We start from the raw sequence: 21768 nt of genomic DNA on the forward strand, positions 1-21768 counted from the left end.
TGCTCGTCTTTGGATAATGCTCTTATTTTTAACAATATGGTCTAAATTGTCGCTACTAAATGACATACGCCAGACATAATAATAATAACATAGTCCATGAATATCACCGTATAAAAATATAATATAATATTAAGAAGATATGCCACATTCATTTGTAATAAAAGATTTTAGAGGGGAATTAATTTAGACTAATGACCAATTTGAAAATAGGCAATTTGATTTTGAAGAGAGTCTAGAATTATTTTATAAAATCTTAGCAGTCACCATCGAATTGATCACTAAAACTTAAAAATATTAAAGAAGGGACTGTAAACAAGTCAGTGTATATCAGTTCTACAAATAGCAAACCATTTGTTATACAGACAGTATATACGTCTAGACATGGGTATTGTTTCAGATGGCGTGCTTACCGTACATCCACGTGGTTCTATTCATGTCCGTAAATTCTTGAATAAGATCACCGACTTCACGTATAATCCTGTCTAATTACCTACATATATTATAATCACATATAATCATTATGTAGGTAGAGGCGAATCATCCTTTGTTTCGGGAATCAATGCTATTGTAACACTAAATTATGCATCCAAAAATGAATTAGTCTTTTGATATCGTTGCAGGATGATGGTGAAGGGTGACATATGTATTTTGATTCTGGTTTTATTGACGGTTGTGGAAAGCAAAAGATATCCACGGCGCAATAGGAACAAAGAAAAAGATGAGGCTCAGAGAGATGAAGGAGAACCGCACTGTGAATTAGAAGTGGCATGTCGAGGTGAAAAGAACATACCAATCACCTTACCAATTAGAGGCGCCAAAGGACCACAGGGTAAAAATGGTCAGAAAGGCGAGGCTGGTGAACCCGGATCACCAGGTATACCTGGTAGAGAAGGTAATAATTATTTTTTTTTATGGTGGGGCCCAACATGGTGAAGGTATCTCAAAGTTGAATCTCTAATAGGAATATCAGGCCACATATTGTTCAATTTCGTTCGGTATTGACAAATATGTCGAGCTGTTCATGCTGTTCCCTATATGTAAATGGTACACGTTATTTTCTCTTTTCTTGCTTCATTTTCTTGGCCGATTCGGTCTACTCTTTTTCGGACTTTGAATTATCCGCCATGTTGCATCTATCCTAAGTAGCGGTTAGATCTAAATATTAAGGCCACCTGCAGATTATCGGTGTTAATAAACCTACGCTGATGAGATAATAACTATTATTTAGTTTTTCGACCAAAATTAGATTTCAAGATAATTTAATCTCTGCGGGTTTCTTCTAACTTAAATATGAATATGCAGATTTGTCTCCCGTCTTCATTAGCCCAGTATAGGAACAGAACAGTAGGACGTTAAACCCCATTTCATTTCATTTCATTTCGCAGATTTGTCTGAATTGTTGCATACTTTGTAATGTAAACATGTCCAACGAAACATTGCCGACCAGAGGCGATAACCAAAGTGTCTTTTAATAAATCTACGTTGATGAAATAAGTAAAAACAAAACCCCAACACATTCCTCGCAATGCGTTATACGACATTGTTAGCTGCATTTTACATTTTATGATCATTACCCCAAATTATGTTGAATGTGATCTTATTGACATTTAATTACCTTTTATTAATTACATTTAATAAAGATTTCATAGTATTATGGAATTTAAATCTAAGTCTTTGTGGTCATGGCCATGATACAGTTCTGGTATCTACTATCTGCACCTATAGTGTGATACCGAAGAGTAAGACAAGAAGAAACAGACTGTTTGAAACTTATAAATGCCGATATCCCGCAACAGGGAACGACTGGGGTAAACTGTTCACTAACAAGCTCCGAGAGAGAGATAGAGAGAGATGGCGTTTAACCTCCACTCGACACAAACTAGGTCATTTCGGGACTAACATATGGTTCAATTTTATTTCCATAATTCGCTTGCGCGTAGGGGTCTTTAGCAGTGGGAGGACTCCTTGTCACGTACAACCGGGGAATCGAAACCACGCCAGTTGACCCACTGACAGGCTTTATGATACAACGGATCCGAAATAACAGACAAAAAAGATATAGCTGTCAAGTGTTGTCAATTCCATTTCTCACGAAAGCGGCCCTTTTCATAGCCCCTTATAGCAGATATGCTTTTATGAATTATTGTATACTTTTGTTTATTTCTAGGAAGGTCTGCGCCACCTGTACTGCGGGTAGCTTTTTTCGTTGGTTTACAGAAAAATCAAGGTCCAGTAACTGAGAATACGGACTTGGTGTTTGACAGAGTCATTACTAACGTTGGTAAAGTGTTTAATCAAGATACTGGCCGATTCACAGCCACACATAATGGAACGTATCAGTTCAACGTTGTGGTAGCAGCACAAGGTAGACAAAGGGTGAGTATCCTAATCAAAATCTTTAGGCGGAGCCGTTGTATTTAAAAGATTCGTTATTTTCTTTATCCTAACAATAGATGCGATAACAATTTGAATGTATACGAATACGGCTTTTAATACATATTTTAAAATAGGTTCTCCACCATCAACAAAATCAGGAGTGGTGACGCTTGTACGCTACGAACTACGTTGGTATTTAATAAGTGATTTATCTCCCCTTGCCTAAACTATTTCCCAGGCCTAAATAGGAGGACGGGTGTGCGCAAATATATATTGCAAGTTGAATTAACCATTTAAGACTACAGTCAGCGAACTAGAAATCAATACTGGCATGTGTTAGTGAAAAAAACATGTCACCTGCAGTGTAATTCCACTGGGATATTTGGTAATAGTTGGTTAGAGTTTCGAAAATAAAAGTGTGATTAATAGCAGACGTAAAATATATACATTTGTAATAAAAAATATTAATCATACATCATCTTATCGTTCATCTTTTAAGAGCAATGTTATTCTGTCAGATATGAAAATTGCATACTTTACGCAGCATATCAAAGTAAATTTATAAATAGTTTGAAAATGATATATAATAATATATTATGATACATTTTCAACAAAGGAAAAACAGTAACAACGTTTCTATTTTTTTTGTCTTTGAACTATCAAGAAATTTAAAATGATTCGCTAATAAATAACAAATATTTCAACGCATTTCATGTCACCTATTTCATCCAATTGTTCCTATAAATCGTAATGGGATGCGGCAGTTGTATTTGGCGCACTAACAGAATCGCCCATCAAAATTTGTTGAATATACATGAAATCACTACCACGACTTGTCGGGATCGCCAAAAATGTAGCCTAATTAAGCAGGCATTTTGTATCGTAAAAGATAAATAAAAACAAGAAATCGAAAACGAGACATTTTGTTTACTTTTAAAAGGGCAATAACTATTAAATCGCGTATCCCCGGTGTAATATTACGTACTGTAGACGCAACGCGTTTTCAATTGAAACATAGTGTAGACTTTAAGTTCATCCGATACCATTCTTTTCAAAACTGATAGATTAATATTATTTTATTGGACCAGGCTATTATGTTCGTCATTATTATTAAAGGAATGATAATCTAGAAGGCTGGGGTAAGGATTGAATAACACCAGATAATCTAGAAGGCTGGGGTAAGGATTGAAAAACACCAGATTCGCTTTTATTGGCCGAACAATTCATATTTATGTTAGTGTGTACATATAAACCTTGTTGTTTTCAGGCTGCAGTTAATCTTGTTCGAAATGGAGAAATGGTTGCCACAATCTGGGCTGAAAGCATCCCATACTGGGCATCAGCATCTAATTCCGCCATTTTGGAATTGAAAGGAGGAGATCAAGTCTGGTTGGTGTTGCTGAGTCGCGCACCTTACATCCACGGATACATGTACTCCACGTTTTCAGGACATTTATTGTTTCCAGCCAAAGAGTAAATAAAAAAACACGCAATTTTCTGTTTGGTTCAAGATTGGTTGTGCGAACAATAAGATAACTGATTTATTTACATTAATTAGTGTTAGATTGTTCTGAAGAGGGTTGGCTTTGTAATTGTGTAGAATGTTCCAATGATTTTGCCTTGATTGTAACATTTCTATTATTTCAAACATAGTTGTTAACGAAGATTAATAAAATACCATAGAACATATCTATATATATACACAGGTATCTGTATATCACGCACATTCATATTGTTAGGAATTGTGAAATAGTTCAAAGAATATTGAAAGATTTATTGTTTGGGATAAAGGGGAATAACTCGTATGGTTGGACCACTCTGCAATAAACATGCTAATGTTTACGTTTTTAAAATCAAGAGAGGGAATATGGTCGATCATTGTCAATGATAATATTCTTTAGTAGGTTTAACTTTTTATACCTGTAGGTAACCCTATTTATATATTGACGCTTTTTATATCTCTTAGTATGTGATGGTATCTGTAAACTTAATTAAAGACCTTCTCTTATAATCCAATTGTTAAGCTAGTTGGCTAGGGCAGCATTCCTAAACTCGGGATATGTGATTCTATTTTCATCTGGTTATTTTCATGGAGGTGAGTGGGGAAACATTGTTCCTGGGTATTTGTTGTGCGAAAGTGCTGCCAGTTGACAACCGAAAGTGTGAGTGGAGGTTTTAACCCTTTTCTATTACTGTTTAGAATGAATTGTTATAGTGATATATTGCTGTTATTTTTATTGTTAAAAGATGGTCTTAGTTGTGGGTAAAGATTACATGTTTGTTCTCTAAGCACAAACTAGGCTTATGACGTCAATGTGAATTAATTTTGTCCTATTTCTCGTAAATGGAACCATATCATCTTCTTGTTAACTTTAAATGTGATTTATTTAGAAATAACGTTCACCACGGTTGTTGTTGGTTAGTTGTTAAAATTATATTGTAATAAATATTTATACCATTAACGTACTTTAATGTACTTTGATATATACCATATGTAGTCACTAAACAATTCTACATTTAGAAATTGCGATGGTTGATTCGGTTTTATCTCAACGGTGACATCGGCGCGAACACTTCAACACTCGGCATGGATTTGCTGCAGCGTTCATATTGAAGTCTTTCTGGCAAAGATGATATTTGTTGATAGTCAGGCTACTGAGACAGGGAAGTTTAATATCGACAAATAACGAAATATTATGTTTTAACGTGTAACAATTCTTTGTTTACAAATCAGTAATTTACAAATGCCAAAATTATTTAAAACTTAATAGAAATAAGGCTAACTCCATCTGGCACATGCTACAGCCAGAAAACATATGGCCTACTGGATGTTTTTTAATCGTATTTACTTGGGAGTTTGCTGCAGTCATTTCAGCTAACAAAAAGCTATGTAAATATTGTTATGTTACTATGTTTCTATATTCCATACCTGTTCATGGCTCAAAGCTGTTAATTATTTATGGCAATTCCTAGTGGAAGATTTATTTTTTGTATAGAAACCCAGACAAAGGTAATTTTTTTTTTTAAAAAAAAACCCATCTCACTATTGTTTGTATAGGCCAAGCTATATTCTTTTCAACCATTTACCCATTATTTTACTCGATTGTACACCATATTTAACATGCTTCAAAATTCTGCAATCGGAAATGATAGTTTCAACCAAGCAGTCCTTTGGTGTTTTATTTCGGCAATTTGATGCAAACAGAGGCAGATATATCACAGGTTATTATGATTGTCTCGTGGTGTTTCTCCGGTGCCCATCCTCCGACGTCTAAAAGATCCCTGCGTCATGCAAAGTATTTACATATGCTATGTTTCAACATTATAATCATAATCATAATGATTAACCGGTGTCAAACATATACCGTGGGTCAGATATGCTAAAATCGATTCTAGCATTTTCCACACAGCTCCATATTACCCGGCGGCACTGGGAGCGACTGTCACCCCACCCTTCCCCCCACACACAAATAAATATTGTTTCTTGGGGGCTGGGACTGTATCTTCTTCCTCATGCAAATCATTAAAGTTTCTCGCAATCCTTCTTCTACAACATCGCCCAATACCTATCGCACGTACTACTTTCTCATCTTAGTACAACAGCAACGCACTTCACTAAAAATTCGGGTGAATTTTAAGAGAAAAGTTATACTTTTTAGATATATGTATCCACGTTTACTAATATACCACTATCCACCGACAACTTCCTACGCTTGTTAAAACGATAGATCTATTCCAGTATGTGATGGACTCGCATGTTCCACAGAGCCCAATATTATCCGGTAGCACTGGAGAGGGGGTGGGGCTGCCACGGCCTCCCCTCCCCCACATAAAAGTATTGTTTTTTAGGCCAGGGCGGGATCTTGTTCCACATGCAAAATCATGGGTCACCACGCCCCTGCTGTAATTAACGAATAATTAGACGTGGCACTAATTTCTGTAAATGTATAGCGGATGAGAACATGACAAGTCCATTTCCAAATATTGATAGGGTGACCCATGTCCTCTACAGAAATACAGTTCACCGCTGATAGTTCGAGACTACCACTGAAGCGTGCACATTCGCCGTGCCGAGACCAACTTTCTGACAGTATGATACTATAAATAGCCATGGCACGTGCAATTCTCTACACATCTATCAACTATTACAGCCGTAAAAAATTTATTGTTGACGATTTTGAATAGCAGTGAAATTAAGCTTCTTGGTTATTACAGGAGATTTAGAAATTACGTTCGTTTCATTTTTTAAATCGCTTTATCATTAACTGTACCGTTAAGAGCGGCATCTTTTGATTTAGTACAAATAATATCTCTGAATCACTCGGGTTAAGACAGGAACATGATACTAGCAGTAGTTCCATTTTACTTTAACAAGGTTCTTAAAACGATTGTTGAGCTACCTAACGTGCTTATTTCTAAATTCAATTTCTTGTTCTAGCTTTCTGTTATGTTTCGTAAAAAAGTAGTCTTGATTATCCCGACCTGTCAATCAGACGTAGAATGGTCGATAGACTGTTTAAGCGAGACTAATTTCAAAACAAGGGCACGTAACCTATCTTTTACTCAAAAGTGTCTGGATGTTATGGACGACACTTGGAACCAGTTTTCAGTCTATTATTTATAGATGATTAATGGTCATAGCTTATTAAGTACAACATGATCGTTTATTTAGTGACTATAATTGTGTGAAACTGACTTGAGGCTTGGCATATATATAAATATTGTTGCGTAGTTGTCGAGATATATGGAGATATATGGAGATATTTATTTTTGGTGGGTCACCCTAATATTGATGACCAAGTTACAAAACAGGGACTGAAGCTGTTTTAAGGAAACTAACGGCGATATCAAACCAAACTGCAGAGGAAACTGTCGGGGTTCCTGCTCACATACCCTGCAATTGATAAAACATTTCCTAAATTGTTATTTTGGAAATGTCCTACGAGTACACAAACGCATAGGATCCTAACATCAACGTTTACACGAAGCTATCATAGATAAGTTTATATAGTCCTAACTGGGATCTAAACTGCAGAGCTATCCACTTTAGCCGTCATACAATACCTTCTGGCTTGATGTACGAAACGACTAGAGTAAACACTAAACAAGGTCAAATCACAATATTTGTACAATTTTTTTTTTGTTTCTGAACTATGTATTGTGTTTGTTGTAACAATGGTTCGAATCCCCACCCACCCAAAGTTATACAAAATCCAGATAAGAAATGGAAAAAGAAAAAGTGTAGAATTCCAGATAAGAAACGACGAGAAAAATCAACATACTTCCGATGCAAAAAATGTACAGAAAAAAAACCATAACTGCAGAAAGGCTGCCAATGTTTTTGGCATTTTATAAGCCCACATTTTCATGTGGACGTATATTGTCGTCGCCCCTGTCCGTCCGTTCGTCCGCAATTGTTTGTGAAAATTCTACAGGTCACAATTTTTTTATCTTATTTCAGGCCTTATGGTGCAGCGCTAACCATTCGACCAACCAACACCCCTGAAAAGGAAAGACGATTCTTAAAACACTTATTACCGTCCCTCAAGGAACGCCGAATGGTCTCTGATAGATCGATTCAGCTATCAGAGATAGCCTTTATTCCACCAATTAGTTTGATAACCACGAGGGGAAATGGTGTTTCTTGAATTAATGACTGCATTATGTTCTTTGCCTTTCCTTTTTGTGCTATCTTATAAAACTTATACGCGTTTGAAACCATTATTATGTCTTGGCTATAAATATTGCTACATGTTATTTAATAATTGTGATATACGCAATTCATTTTGAACGGTGAACATATTCGATGAAGATTTATGCCGGGGCTATAAATATTGCCAAATATGTTATTTACATATGTTCGGGGGAAGTCAAGTATACTTTTGTCGTATAGTCGTGGCCATACAAGAGCACCCAAAGGCTGCCCAGGTTTCTGCAACAAAGTAGACCATTAAACAAGATTATTAACATGGGCGGCGAATTTTCAATTGTTCTTTTCGTTAAATAATCAGAACGTTTTCGCTCTGAATAAAGTCGGTGGAGTTTAACCGGACAATAAGTAAACATTTGCACACGTTTTAGTTTAGGTCAGTTTCAGTCGAAATCATTTGAGAAGCGGGGTAGGTTTTCTGTGCAATAACATCGAGCATGGATAATATTATTTCGTAACATGATCTGTAAAGACGCCACTCCTATGCACGTGTGTTGATCCGACAGTTTGACTCGACAGGTTCCAATGTTACAAGTAATTTATAGCACTATTTCATAATTTAAAAGGTTTAAGCACCGAGACCGTCTTGCTGAGGTGTTAAACCTGTTAACGAATGGAATTTCATTAAAAACAAATGTTAAAGAATACAAAAATTTCATTATTTCAGTATTCATAATTACATATTCAAGTTTATGGTTATCTAAACAAACCAAAGGCTTGAGTTAATGTTATCAGTCGAGTTCGTGAAAAATCTAGCTGAGGATCTGATCTCCCGCTGTTATGAAAGGAATTGTCACAAATGTTCTGGTTTTGTTGTGTGGCAATTTTCAGTCATTTGTAATTACTGCGGTTTCTTCAATAGTTGGAAGCATAACATATGCCTCTACCTTTCATTCCATTACATATATTTAAATCAATTTAATCGATTAAAGTAATAAGACCATTCAGTGTCGGCTACTGTACTAAAAGGGAAAAATGTAGTCGTTCCTGATTTAAATGCCTTTTTATCAATAGTCTGACAATTGTCATAACCATGGTTTCTTCTGTACTTAAAAGCATAGCATCTAGTGTTGGCCATACAGGCTTTACAACATAAAATGCGACTTCTTTCAGTAAAAGTCGTTGATTCTACATCAAGTCTGTAACCAGAGGTTCTAGTAAATACTGAAAGTAAATAAAATGATCTTAAACGTCATATTTTTCTCCTCCGACTAAACGTTATTTTTTTTAAAAATATATCTGAACAAAACTAAATATAAGTTTAAAGGACAATATTGGTGTCAGTCATTATAAAATATGTGATAGAGCTCGTTGAATTGTGAGATACCCTCTCACCGTCCCATATAATAACTTTTCAACTTCAACGGAATTATCAGTGAAATGAAATTCGATCGTTTGTCTGTTACCGCTCGTTACTTCAGTCTGTTATATAGAAGGACAACTCGTGTTTGTCATGTTTGGCGTCACTTCCTGTTTCTTCACGTGCTTGTTACAAGTCTCCGTAGCAATGATCTCTGTGTTAAAATTATATTTGGAATGTATTTAACCAGTTCTTTCACATATGTAATAATGTCTGACACCAATATTGCCCTTTAAATGAGGATTATAACCTAACCACAGGCAGTGATAAGCAGACATATCAAGTGAAGCATACAGAAGCCGATAAGCTCAACAGGAAGGCAAGAAGAAGCGAAAGGGTGCTTATCGACTTATACTCAGTGGAAGAATTGCTCAACATCGATATTCTACAGCAATCATACTAATTATCAATCAAATTAAAACACAGATCCAATTTCGTTTCGTTTTTATAGTTCAAAATTTCGATTTTACTTGCCTTTACTACACTTGGATCTGGAAGCGTTGTTATTTAACTCGTGTTCTGCTTGAAATGAGGGGTCAGCCAATCAAATGGTCTGACGAATCGAGCGTTTGACCTTTTTTGCGCGGAACTGTGGGTAGACAATAGAAATCAAACCAAAGCAAAAGTAGATAAAAAAAATACATGCGGTCGCTAATTGGTTAATCGAATGACTGACGTAATCGGGTCAAATGTCGCTTGCTTGGTACCTGACGTCATAGAACGTGAACTCCCACTATAACTTGTTAGATCTACAAGTAGTGTAGGCCATCGAAAGTATAAAAACGAAACGAAATATATATATCTATATTTCAATCAGATTGACTAATTATTTAAGGGTGTGTAGGTCTTTTCTTTGGGGCTGAAATGGTCGACATTAATTCATGTAGCATGAAAGTATATAAATTTATTTACAGCCAATATTTTATTTCTGTTATTGCAATTTATAATAAGTTATGTTCGGAGAATACGTGTGCAGTTGAATGACAGTTGTTTGCGCTTAGTTAGGGTAATCCACAAGTTCATCGTTTAGTCGATTGTATATGACTCTAAGAATTCTAGCACTCGATTCGTGTGCTAATTTTATTCTCATTTTGTCTTAAATATTTGAAATCAGAAGCCCAACATTTCACTGTAAGATAACAACATCAATGTCGTTTGTATATGGCTCTAAGAATTCTAGCACTCGATTCCCGTGCCAATTTTATTCTCGTTTTGTCTTAAATATTTGATATCAGAAGCCTAACATTTCACTGTAAGATAACAACATCAATGTTAACTGAATTCGACCAGTGTCGACAACTGTGGATGATATTGAGTTAAAGATTTAGCCCCTTTAATTTCTTATTCGTGTTTTGAATGTCGAATATTAAGGAACCTTTACATTTTATTGTTAAATCGGTTAAACTTGTTATAACCTTTCTTCAAAAATGCAGGTTGACATTTTCCAGAACCAGACAGGATACGCCCACATTTTGCAAGAGATGGATAGAGAACAAGCTAAAAACAAACGTGATTTTTTGTACAATCGGGGCAATAATCCAGAAAGTTATGGCCTGAAATGTGCAAATATCAAAAGGGACAGAGATATTTGGGATACATGTATAAAGATATGGTTTAAGTTTCATCTAAATCGGATAAAAATTCTGACCTCTAGAGGGTCCATAACCTTCGTATTACACACTTCTACACAATTTGCGTACAAAGAGCGGCCATTTTGTCGGGCAGTTTCATTTCGATTTTCCCGAAATACGAATTCAACCTTCATTATGGTGGAATGGTGATGTATTTAAACGATTTTTATAATCGGAAAAATATTGTGACCTCTAGAGAATCCGCAAGCTAAAAATGCGATTTTTCGAACAATCAGGGGCCATAATCCAGGAAGTTAAGTTAAGGAACCAAGATCTTAGTGTGTAATGGTGATATATTCATCTGGTTTTTTTTTAAATCGGATAAAAATTGTGACCTCTACACGTGATTTTTTGTTCAATCAAGGGCCATATTTCAGGAAGTTACGATCCGATATGCGCGTATATTGAAAGGAACCAATATCTTTGGGTTATAAACATGTATTTCAAGTTTCATCGAAATCGGATCAAAATTGTGACCTCTAGCTAAAAATGCGATTTTTCGAACAATCAGGGGCCATAATCCAGGAAGTTTAGTTAAGGAACCAAGATCTTAGTGTGTAATGGTGAAATATTCATCTGGTTTTTTTTTAAATCGGATAAAAATTGTGACCTCTACACGTGATTTTTTGTTCAATCAAGGGCCATATTTCAGGAAGTTACGATCCGATATGCGCGTATATTGAAAGGAACCAATATCTTTGGGTTATAAACATGTATTTCAAGTTTCATCGAAATCGGGTCAAAATTGTGACCTGTAGAGGGTGCACAACTTTGATTTACCAGATGTTTTCACTATTTGCGAAACAGGGGCGGCCATTTTGTCCGGCAGTTTTGGCCTGATTTTCAATAAATTCGAACTCAACAAACATTACGGTGTAACGGTGATATATTCGAACGTATTTTTAAATCCATTTTGCGTACACCATGAGGCCATAATTCAGGAAGTTACGATCAGATATGCGCGAATATTGTAAGGAACCGAGATCTTTGGGTTATAAACATGTATCTTAAGTATCATCAAAATCAGATGAACATTGTGACCCCCAGAGGGTACACAACCCTGATACACAATATTGTGACACTATTTGCGAACGAGGGTCGGACATTTTGTCCGTCAGTTTCGGTCCGACTTTTACGAAATTCGAACTCAACCAACCATAGGGTATAACGGTGAAATATTGTAACGGCTTTTTAAATCGGATAACAATTCTGACCTCTATGGAGTCCACAAGCTAAAAACGCGATTTTTCGTACAACCAGGAGCCACAATTCAGGAAGTTGTGGTCCGATATGCGCGTATATCGAAAGGAACTGAGCACCGTGGGTTATAAACATGCATCTCAAGTTTCATCAAAATCAGATGAACATTGTGACCCCCAGAGGGTCCACAACCCTGATACACAATATTGTGACACTATTTGCGAACGAGGGTCTGACATTTTGTCCGTCAGTTTCAGTCCGACTTTTACGAAATTAGAACTCAGGCAACCTTAGGGTATAACGGTGAAATATTGTAACGGCTTTTTAAATCGGATAACAATTGTGACCTCTATGAGGTCCACAAGCTAAAAACACGATTTTTCCAACAATTAGGGGTCATAATTCAGGAAGTTATGGCCCAATATGCGCGAATATCGAAAGGAACCGAGCTCTGTGGGTTATGAACATACATTTTAAGTTTAAACCAAATCGAATACAAATTGTGACCTCTACAGTGTTCACAAGCTAAAAACGTGATTTTTCGTACAATCAAGGGCCATAATTCATGAAGTTACAGTCCTATACATGCAAATATCGATAGGAACTTAGATCTTAGGGTGATAAACCTATATGTCACAAACAATTGTGGACGGACGAACGTCCGACGGACAGGGGCGACGACATAAAAATGTGGGCGTATAAAAATAAATCCAAAACCGTTTTATAAATTTTTTTTTATAATATCCTACTTACACGTATAATCAGGAAAGATAATTGACAGGTTCTCCTTTGCAATCGACCGGAAACCCACATAGCTTACATTTCCATTCATAGGAAGAACACCAAAATGACTTTCTCCAACAACGGACCCTAAACCAAAGTTAACAACTCCGGTGCCCCATTCAAACCAATAGGATCTGTATTCTGTGGTGGAGAAATTAAGACTGGCAGCTATAGCTGAGGGATCTGTTCCTTTATTATATCCACTGCTGGTTATATACATTTCGAAGAACATGATGGAACTATTAAAGAAACCAACATAAAACCGATCTGTCGATTTACATTGAATCGTGAATGAATTTTTAGTTGTTACATCTTGAAACTTTCTGTAACCGAATCTGTCAATGAAATAGTCATACCCTGAAAATAGAGAATATATAATATTTATAACATAGATACAATATAATATATATAAAATACAAAAACTATAAGATATTGCTTCGAATTACCAATCCAGTTGACAAAATGTACTCGCTACGAGTGATGTGAGTTTTTTTGGAAATAGTATGCATTTTTCGTAATGACAGTACTGTACTATAGGCGTGGGCCGAGAATCAGTTGGCTCGTTTTAAGAAATTGTCACAGCTTTGTTAAAATCAGAATTACATCCCAATTTACATGTATTGAAACTCGGCTTTTACTTTTCTGTGATGGTGCATGTGCGACTTGGGCGAAAATTGTAGAAGTCGTTCGGTCGAAATAGAAGCTTTGTGACCATTAGAACATACAGTATCCGGGAAATTTCAAGCTTATCTTACACTTTTCTGTGATGCCCTTGTGAGGCTGGGCCGAAAGCGTGCTCACTCCTTGGGATGAGACTGAAATAGTTCCACTACTGATGAATTCCGTTTTGCTCCAGCCACAGTAGTAGATCGTCTCAAGGAGTTCCTTTGAACAAGTTTTGTTGTCATTTGACCACAAAAAAGTTACTGGCTTATAAAATTTCTAATTACATTGACCCTAAACTGTACTGTACATAGCTTAACATATGATAAACCAATTCCCATTTAACTAAAGGTGAAACCTTGCCGTATAATATATGATTTGATTAAACCCAACTGCCGTGCGAAATTTCAGTTCATTTTAAAATGACCGCCGAACCAGAATAATGTGATTTTACGTCACTCGAAAATACAGAAAAACTGTTCGGTAAGATAAGATTAAGATTTCAGTGTTCCACTCCTCACTATTTGTAACATAATTACTTATTTCCATGCAAACTGTGATGATATGTGTTGAAAATTTGCAACTGACTTCATTTTACTTGCGCAAAACGTCTAATAGTGAATCAGTTGTTGCCTCGTATAAGACAGGAAGCGGGTACAATATTGTACCTAGGATTAGACAAGACAGCTAATTTAAATCATATTAGAACCCTTGCTAACCAGAATTCGAAGAGTAGATCATAGAACAAAATGAATACTCAGCAGAAATTCACAGATCCCTATTTACAGGTGACTATGACGAATACGAATAAAATTACGGCGTATGATCTTATAACAAAATGGCAGAACTGTGATGATAGACGTTAAATGCGCTTACGATTTTTATACGTATATTATCGTCGCCCCTGTCAGTGGACACTCTACTGGTAAGAATGAATATCCGATTTTGACAAAACTTGTCCACACACTAATGGTCACAATTTTTATCCGATTTAGATAAAACTTTAAATGTATAGCGGACCGCTTGTAATCCTTCTAGAGGTCACAATTTTCATCCGATTTATAAAAAAGACCTTCAAATATATCACCGTTACATCATAATGATGATTAAGTTTGACTTTCGTGAAAATCGGACCTAGACTGCCTGACAAAATGGCCGCTCCCTGTATGCAAATAGTGTTAAAGTATGTAATACTCAAGTTGTGGACCCTCTAAACATCGCAATTTTTATCCCATTTTGATGACACATAAGAATATGTATATATTCCAAACATCTCGGTCCATGTAGATATATTTATGCATATCGGGCTATAACTTCCTGGATTATAGGCCCTGGTTCGAAAAATCGCTTCTTTTTTTTCAGATTGCTCTCTGCTGCCCTCCTCTTGCAAATGTGGGTGTATTTTGCATGGCAACCGATGGTTTTCATTAGCTCCGTAGGAAAAAAAGAAGTAGAACCTTAAACCCGTTTTCATTTTTATTCCTTTCGTGACTGGATAAAGCAGGTGGGGGCGTACCTAGCCGGAAAACTAGACTCCCTATTGATCACTGCCACACGATATGATTGTTTTCCACCCGCTGCCCCCCCCCCCCCATGTGGTCAAGAGCGGCAAAATAATAAGATTAGAAAACTTAGCTAAAACTTTTGTTACAAAATGTCACACATATGAAAGTGACCACTTCAAGATATACTATTCAAAAAAAGTAGGGGATATTTGATTTTGGGGGCATAATACTAAAATATGCAAATGACTACGAAAAAAGTCACTATAGAACCTAACAGAAGAAACATTTCCAGTTACATGTGACGCCCAAACGCACCAATAGCTACCGCATGGAATGCAGGTGATGCTTGGGATCATCATGGGGGTCCAACCCAAGATTTGCACGACTCTGACTTTGAATGTTACAGTCATTGTGGCATTGAATTCCAGGGTGGAAACATCAGTTTAATTGTTTTAGTGACCAGAAAACAAATTTTGATATGCGTCGGCTTACCCAAAATGAAAGGTTACGTGCCCTTGGCATGCTACAGATCGGCACAACACAGGCGGTTGTGGCGCGGACGATGAATGTTTCTCAGTCTGTCATAAGCAGGCTATGGTCCAGATACCGTGATACACAATCTGTACAGGACAGACCACGCTCAGGTCGATAACTCAAGCCCAGGATCGATTTATCCGTAACTTGGCCTTGAGAAATCGTGTCATCACAGCAAATCAGATCAGCGCTCGTCTTCAAACAGACACTAGTGTGAGAGTGAGTGGCCAGACGATTCGGAATCGACTGCATAGGGGTCACCTTCGCGCCCGACGTCCTCGCGTGATCCCTTGTTTGAGAGATCATCACATTCAGGCAAGACGTCGTTGGTGTAGGGATCGTCAACACTGGGATAATCGACGCTGGAGCAATGTGATGTTTTCAGATGAGTCAAGGTTCACTGTTGATTTTTTGGACAGACGTAGGAGGGTGTGGCGTCGTCGAAACGAGCGCTTCCAAGACGTTAACGTCATCAGACATGATCGATTTGGGGGTGGTTCTGTTATGGTGTGGGGAGGCATCACTGTTGCTGGAAGAACGGCTTTCCATGTTGTTGCAGGGCGTGTTACAGGCCAGTACTACAGGGACAACATCTTGGCAGTCCATGTTGTGCCGTTCGCACGACGTCATGGCCGCCGTTTCATCTTCCAGGATGACAACGCAAGATGTCACAGGGCCAGGATCGTTACAGGTTACCTCCAACAACAGAACATCACCACATTACCTTGGCCAGCACTGAGTCCCGACCTCTCCCCCATCGAGCATGTCTGGAACATGCTTGGACAGAGGTTACGTCAACGTCAACAACGTCCTGCCAATGTCCAAGAACTTGCTGCTGCGTTGCAACAGGAATGGGACAATCTGGACCAAAATGACCTTAGACGTCTCATTAGGAGTATGCCACGTCGGATCAATGCTTGTTTGGCAAACAGAGGAGGATTTACCCGTTACTGACTTGGTTGTGATGCTGTGGTAACTTTGCTGTTTGACCCCGGGTATCATTTTACCCTTATAATGGTCAGTCTGTGCCTTACTTAGTCTAACGATCATTTGGAATAAATCGATGAATGTGAACTTCATTTCATTTTGTCATTTGTTTCTTCGTCAGTTTCATTAGGTGACTTTAATAACACTTAAAAATCAAATATCCCCTACTTTTTTTGAATAGTATATTTTTTGGCGGTGTTGCCGTTTTGCCAGCTATTTCACCACTGCAGCTTATCTGAATGGAATACTTGGGTGTTGACCACATTTTATAAGGATCAATCTCTATCGGGTTCACAAGCTTTTCCCGACACAATATAATTCTGGAACAGAACGTCCAGGATTGCTGAAAATGAACATGGGCCAACCTTTCTGATTCCGATGTTTCACACCACACTTGAAAAGTAACGGCGTTAATCTCCTCACAGCTCTGTACCAAATTTTAATAAAAACTGTAGTCTCTTAATACATTAACAACGTTATCAGAAAACGGGGTAGGTTGAAAAATTGTATACCAAAAACTAAATCAAAATTGTTTTTATTGAGAGAGAGAGAGAGAGAGAGAGAGAGAGAGAGAGAGCGCATTCAATAATTCGCTATCTCGTAGTGGTTTTTAGCAGAGGGTGGGGGGACTGGTGGACCCAGAGAAAACCCACGATGTACTCTTTGTCACGTAGAATCTTAAGATCAAAACATCGCCACTTGACTCAAAGGGAGACCTTATGATCTAAAGCGCACGTGTTGAGACCACTTTACCGTCCAACATCCCGTTTCCAAGAAAACACAAAAATAAGTAAATACATAAGATTTCTAATTAGCAAATGGCACAACTACTAAAGGCGTGGGACACAAAATACACAAATTTGAATTGCCTTTTTCTATTGAATTGGGCATAGAAATAGTTCAATGAAAATCGGAATTGAGAAATAAAAACAAGAAATAGCTTCACGGTAGACCTATGTCTTGAACTATGAAGTAAATAAAGGTGTTTTTATTTAATCATCGATATGTTACCATTCGAATTCGGTGTAACATAATAGTAAAATAATATGACTGCTTTACGGGGTTTTGTTTATTCATCAATACGATTTGAATTCGATGTAAAAGAATACTAACAATTTCACTGTTTACGTGTTGCATGCATTCGAAATTAAAAAGTAAAACTAAATCCACTTCTCCAAATTTAATTTTACATCAGCAGCCTGCATCGGCAGGGGTGGTTCTTTTTCGCTAAAATGTTCTGAACCATCACCGTCGTTACACGCAATTATAATGTTCAGAGCGAAATCAATGTCTGACAAGCTGTCACTTTAATTGTAGGGTCATTCTGTCTGTAATTGATTGTGTTTTTGTTAACGTTTTACGTTACTATTTTTTTAAAAAAATAATTCTGAAATGCGTTACACGGTGAACTTTTACTGTAGCAAAAGATGGACGGAGAACACGCCAAACAAAAGATTTTTCATACAATCAGGGGCTATAATCCAGGAAGTTACGGCCCGATACGCACAAGAATAGATATCTAGAGGAACCCAGATTTTTGGAATATAAACATATTAAGTAAGTTTCATCCCATTCGGATAAAACTTGTGACCTCCAGTGGGTAAATAATTTTGGTTTTACTTTTTAACACTATTTGCGTACGGGGAGTAGCCATTTTGTCAGATTGTTTCAGTCCGTTTTTCAACTGAAATTAGTGTGTAACGGGGGAATATTTCAACGGTTTTTAAAGTCGGATAAAAATTGTGATTTCTTGAGTGTCAACAAGTTAAAAACGTGATTTTGCGTGCAATCCAAAGTCATAATCCATTCGCGAAAAAAGGAACCGTGATCGTTTGGATACAAACACGTCATATCTCAAGTCTCGTCAAAATCAAATAAAAATTGTGATCTGTAGATGGTCCAGAACAAGATATCCACATGAAAATATGGGCGTATAACAATTGTAGCCTCTATCCGCGTTTACAAGCCAATCTTTTGTTGTCAAATTTCTTTTGTCTCCGTCAACAAAATGTTCACTACAAATTGCAACGTGATCAACGAGCACATTTTGGTTTTCACTTGTTTCCAAGATTTTTATGTTCCATGCCTTTTTAATAAATTATCACCTTTTAAGTTCCGAATCACCTTCTGAATGATTATATATTGAGGTTTTTCACAAGGACCTATATTACACGATTGACGAACCATTTTAATCAACTGTTTTTGTTTAGAAATAGAAATGTTATCCAACGTAACGTATGCCTGTACCAGAATATGTACGGCTGGAAGTTGCCGCAAGTTTTTCTTAAGATCGCTATATTAAACCTCTCTAATACTTTAGATCTCCGGTAGATCACTCTACATGCGAGTTTCTCAATATAGGGAGGGGGGGGGGTAGTAACTGACGCTCTAATATCTGCATAAATCCCCTCAGTATTTGATGGATTTGACTTGTCGGGTTTAGTGCCCGCTTCTACCTCGGGTGACATTACCTGAGCAATTCGACCAAAATAGTAAAACCATCAACAGACTCGTTTGTGGTGCCTCCATATTCTTTGATTCCTCTGTTAAAATAAAATGAAATAAGCTTTAAAAAATAAAAAACAAAGTTTGCCAACTAAAGGGAGATAATGCTGCATGTCGATTTCCATGCTTATGCCGATTGTATCAACTTGTATTTGATTAAAAATGAATCAATTTTTAAAATTTATTTTAAGAAAATTGTATTTTTAGAAGTAGACATCACATTCAGATGGTTAATATAAGTGCCATTTTGGTTTCTGCACAAGACACGTCAAGCTATTTTCTTTCATGAGCTCCTATGAAACAAGACTGCCCCGCACAAACTGTCTGGCAGTGGTCATTCATGATTCCTGTGGTGGTACTAAACAACTTCAAAGCTGTTTTAGGTGGTACAGATTTGAGCTAATCTAGCTTAGCTTTGGTCTGGAAATTAGATAACTCTTGTCAGGGATACTCCATCACTACAAATGTCTGGCAATTACACAGCTCTGTCAGGGGTACCCCACCACTAGAAATATCTGTCTGAGTGTTTTTGTAATACCTGAAGATGTACGGTACATTGCTGTGCGATTTTCATGTGATACACTTTTAAGCTAATCTAGACTAGTTGGGGGCATGGCATTTTGGGCGTGGAATACCACACCCACCGCCAGAAACCCAGCAGACTTACATTCTGATGATACCAGATATACATACATTGATACCATACAGGAGAAAATTGGTACACTTTTAAGCTAGGTTAACCCCCTGCGCTCCTGCTCTATGATATGATTGATTTTTTTTTTCAATCGCCATGACGATAAAGCATTACATCGCTTTTATTTAGTTTCGTGTGTTGTAAATTGGGGGGAAGCTATAGTATTTTTATCAAACGTTCAGATCAACGTCATCACCTTGTCGGAGCAGAACAGTATGACGTTAAACCCATATCATTTCATTTACTTGTACCACTGGCCAAGGTCTCGGTTGCGACCTCAAAAGTGTTTCATTTCGATACACGAGAGCGTGTTCGTTTCTTTTATTCTAATTTGTTTGAAGTAGACATTTGTTATCTAAGCTACAGGTATACTTGCCCACTTAGAAAAACCTGTAAGATGTTTTATGGCCGTCATGTTGACTGGTTATTAAATATGACAGGTCGATTTTGGCTATTATACTAGATAGATAATTTGATTGACGAGTATACTATTTTCCTAATTATGTATACATCTCATGCTGTCAATTATGCATATGGACAGTCCATTTGTTGATTACGCTATTTTACCGAGATTTCGTCTAATGGTTTCGAGGCGGGTGTAAGCTTAATCTTCTGAACACGTGTGACCGTTATTTATCATGTATTTTTTACACGGTTAGCAGTCCATTTGCTTATTTCACTATTTATCTGATAGGACTTCCAATCTTGTCTAATGGTTTGGATTGTTCATATTTGTTTTTTTTTTATTCACCATCCGTTAGAGGTGCGGGACGACGGGCTGGAGAATCAGCATGGACAAGTGAATCGCACGGTAATACATAAAAACGTGTAAATGTAGAAGTGCACGTAAAATAAATCGTGACACTTGAAAACGCAGGCATAGCGTATACCGTGCATGTTTAAAGGTCAGTTGTTGGAGACTTGCACTCCACATAGTTTCAAAATCTGGCCCAGCTACCGCCTAGTAGAACCGTTTACAGATGGTAACTTTGTGTCTACAACATGACCATTTTTTTTAAATACTTGCCTTCTAAACTTAATTATTACAACCATACACCTCCACCGAACATGAGGCAATATTGATGACTTTCTAATGTCTTGCAACCGAACATGACCGTCGCAAATATCTCTAAAACATTTCAATAATATTGTGAAAATAAAAATACACCAACCTTATACCGAGCAAAACACAGTTCGATCTTTCCTCGGCAGTAACTGCTCACTTAATTTACTAACATCGTAAAATGCGTGATGATAATGTCTCCCGACTCGTGAAACTAACTAATTCATAATACAAAATCAATGCAGGCGGCGTTTTTTTTTTCCTTTATTATGGTTAATATAATGTTTATAGTGTTATTGTTTAAAGAAGCTAAACCGCCAATATTTGGTATCTAGAAATTGGCATAAAATGGGTCGCAACGCATATAGTAATATTAATAATGTTATATGAATGTATATGAACTGATTTACATTCAATCGTTTCCGTTTTTACTCTAATTTCAAATCAGTTATGTTCGGCGAAATACGCGAGAAGTCTCAATCGAACGACTATCTATAGCGTCCGGTTATTCCAATCTACACCAGTAGTATTTATTGCGCCCGCTCTCCAGATAAAAATATGGCTTCACCGTTTGACATGATTTTTGGAATATGTGTAGCCTTGTTCTTCGAGTCTCTTTTTACAACCTGCGTTGAAACGTACCCTAGAACACGGATCGTGTACAAATGGTAAAATGTTTATTTTGTCTTAAATTTTATATTATCAGAAGCCCATCTTTTCCCGCGGGGGGGTTGGATGGCCGAATGGTTAGCACGTG

The 21768-nt window shown here is 37.1% G+C and overlaps 1 protein-coding gene and 1 long non-coding RNA gene across 3 annotated transcripts in view; one reads left to right on the plus strand and one right to left on the minus strand.

Moving 5' to 3' along the window:
* LOC126821506 (complement C1q-like protein 4) overlaps positions 1-4838 on the plus strand; it is a 42561-nt gene extending 37723 nt beyond the window's left edge. For both annotated transcript variants that reach the window (XM_050549951.2, XM_050549950.2), the window contains exons 2-4: positions 621-892; positions 2168-2376; positions 3644-4838. In XM_050549951.2, the coding sequence (XP_050405908.1) occupies positions 622-892; positions 2168-2376; positions 3644-3853 (690 nt within the window). In that variant the 5' untranslated portion in view covers position 621 and the 3' untranslated portion in view covers positions 3854-4838. The remainder of the gene's footprint in view (positions 1-620; positions 893-2167; positions 2377-3643) is intronic.
* Positions 4839-8807: 3969 nt separating this feature from the next.
* LOC126820909 (uncharacterized) lies at positions 8808-21164 on the minus strand. Its single transcript, XR_007680196.2, has 4 exons — positions 21121-21164; positions 19221-19292; positions 13031-13417; positions 8808-9250 (listed from the first exon to the last, which is right to left on the minus strand). It is a non-coding gene; the product is annotated as an uncharacterized LOC126820909 (long non-coding RNA).
* Between the last annotated feature and the right edge of the window lie 604 nt (positions 21165-21768).

Source organism: Patella vulgata, chromosome 5 (assembly GCF_932274485.2).
Source record: "Patella vulgata chromosome 5, xgPatVulg1.2, whole genome shotgun sequence".
In the NCBI taxonomy this organism is placed as follows: domain Eukaryota; kingdom Metazoa; phylum Mollusca; class Gastropoda; family Patellidae; genus Patella; species Patella vulgata.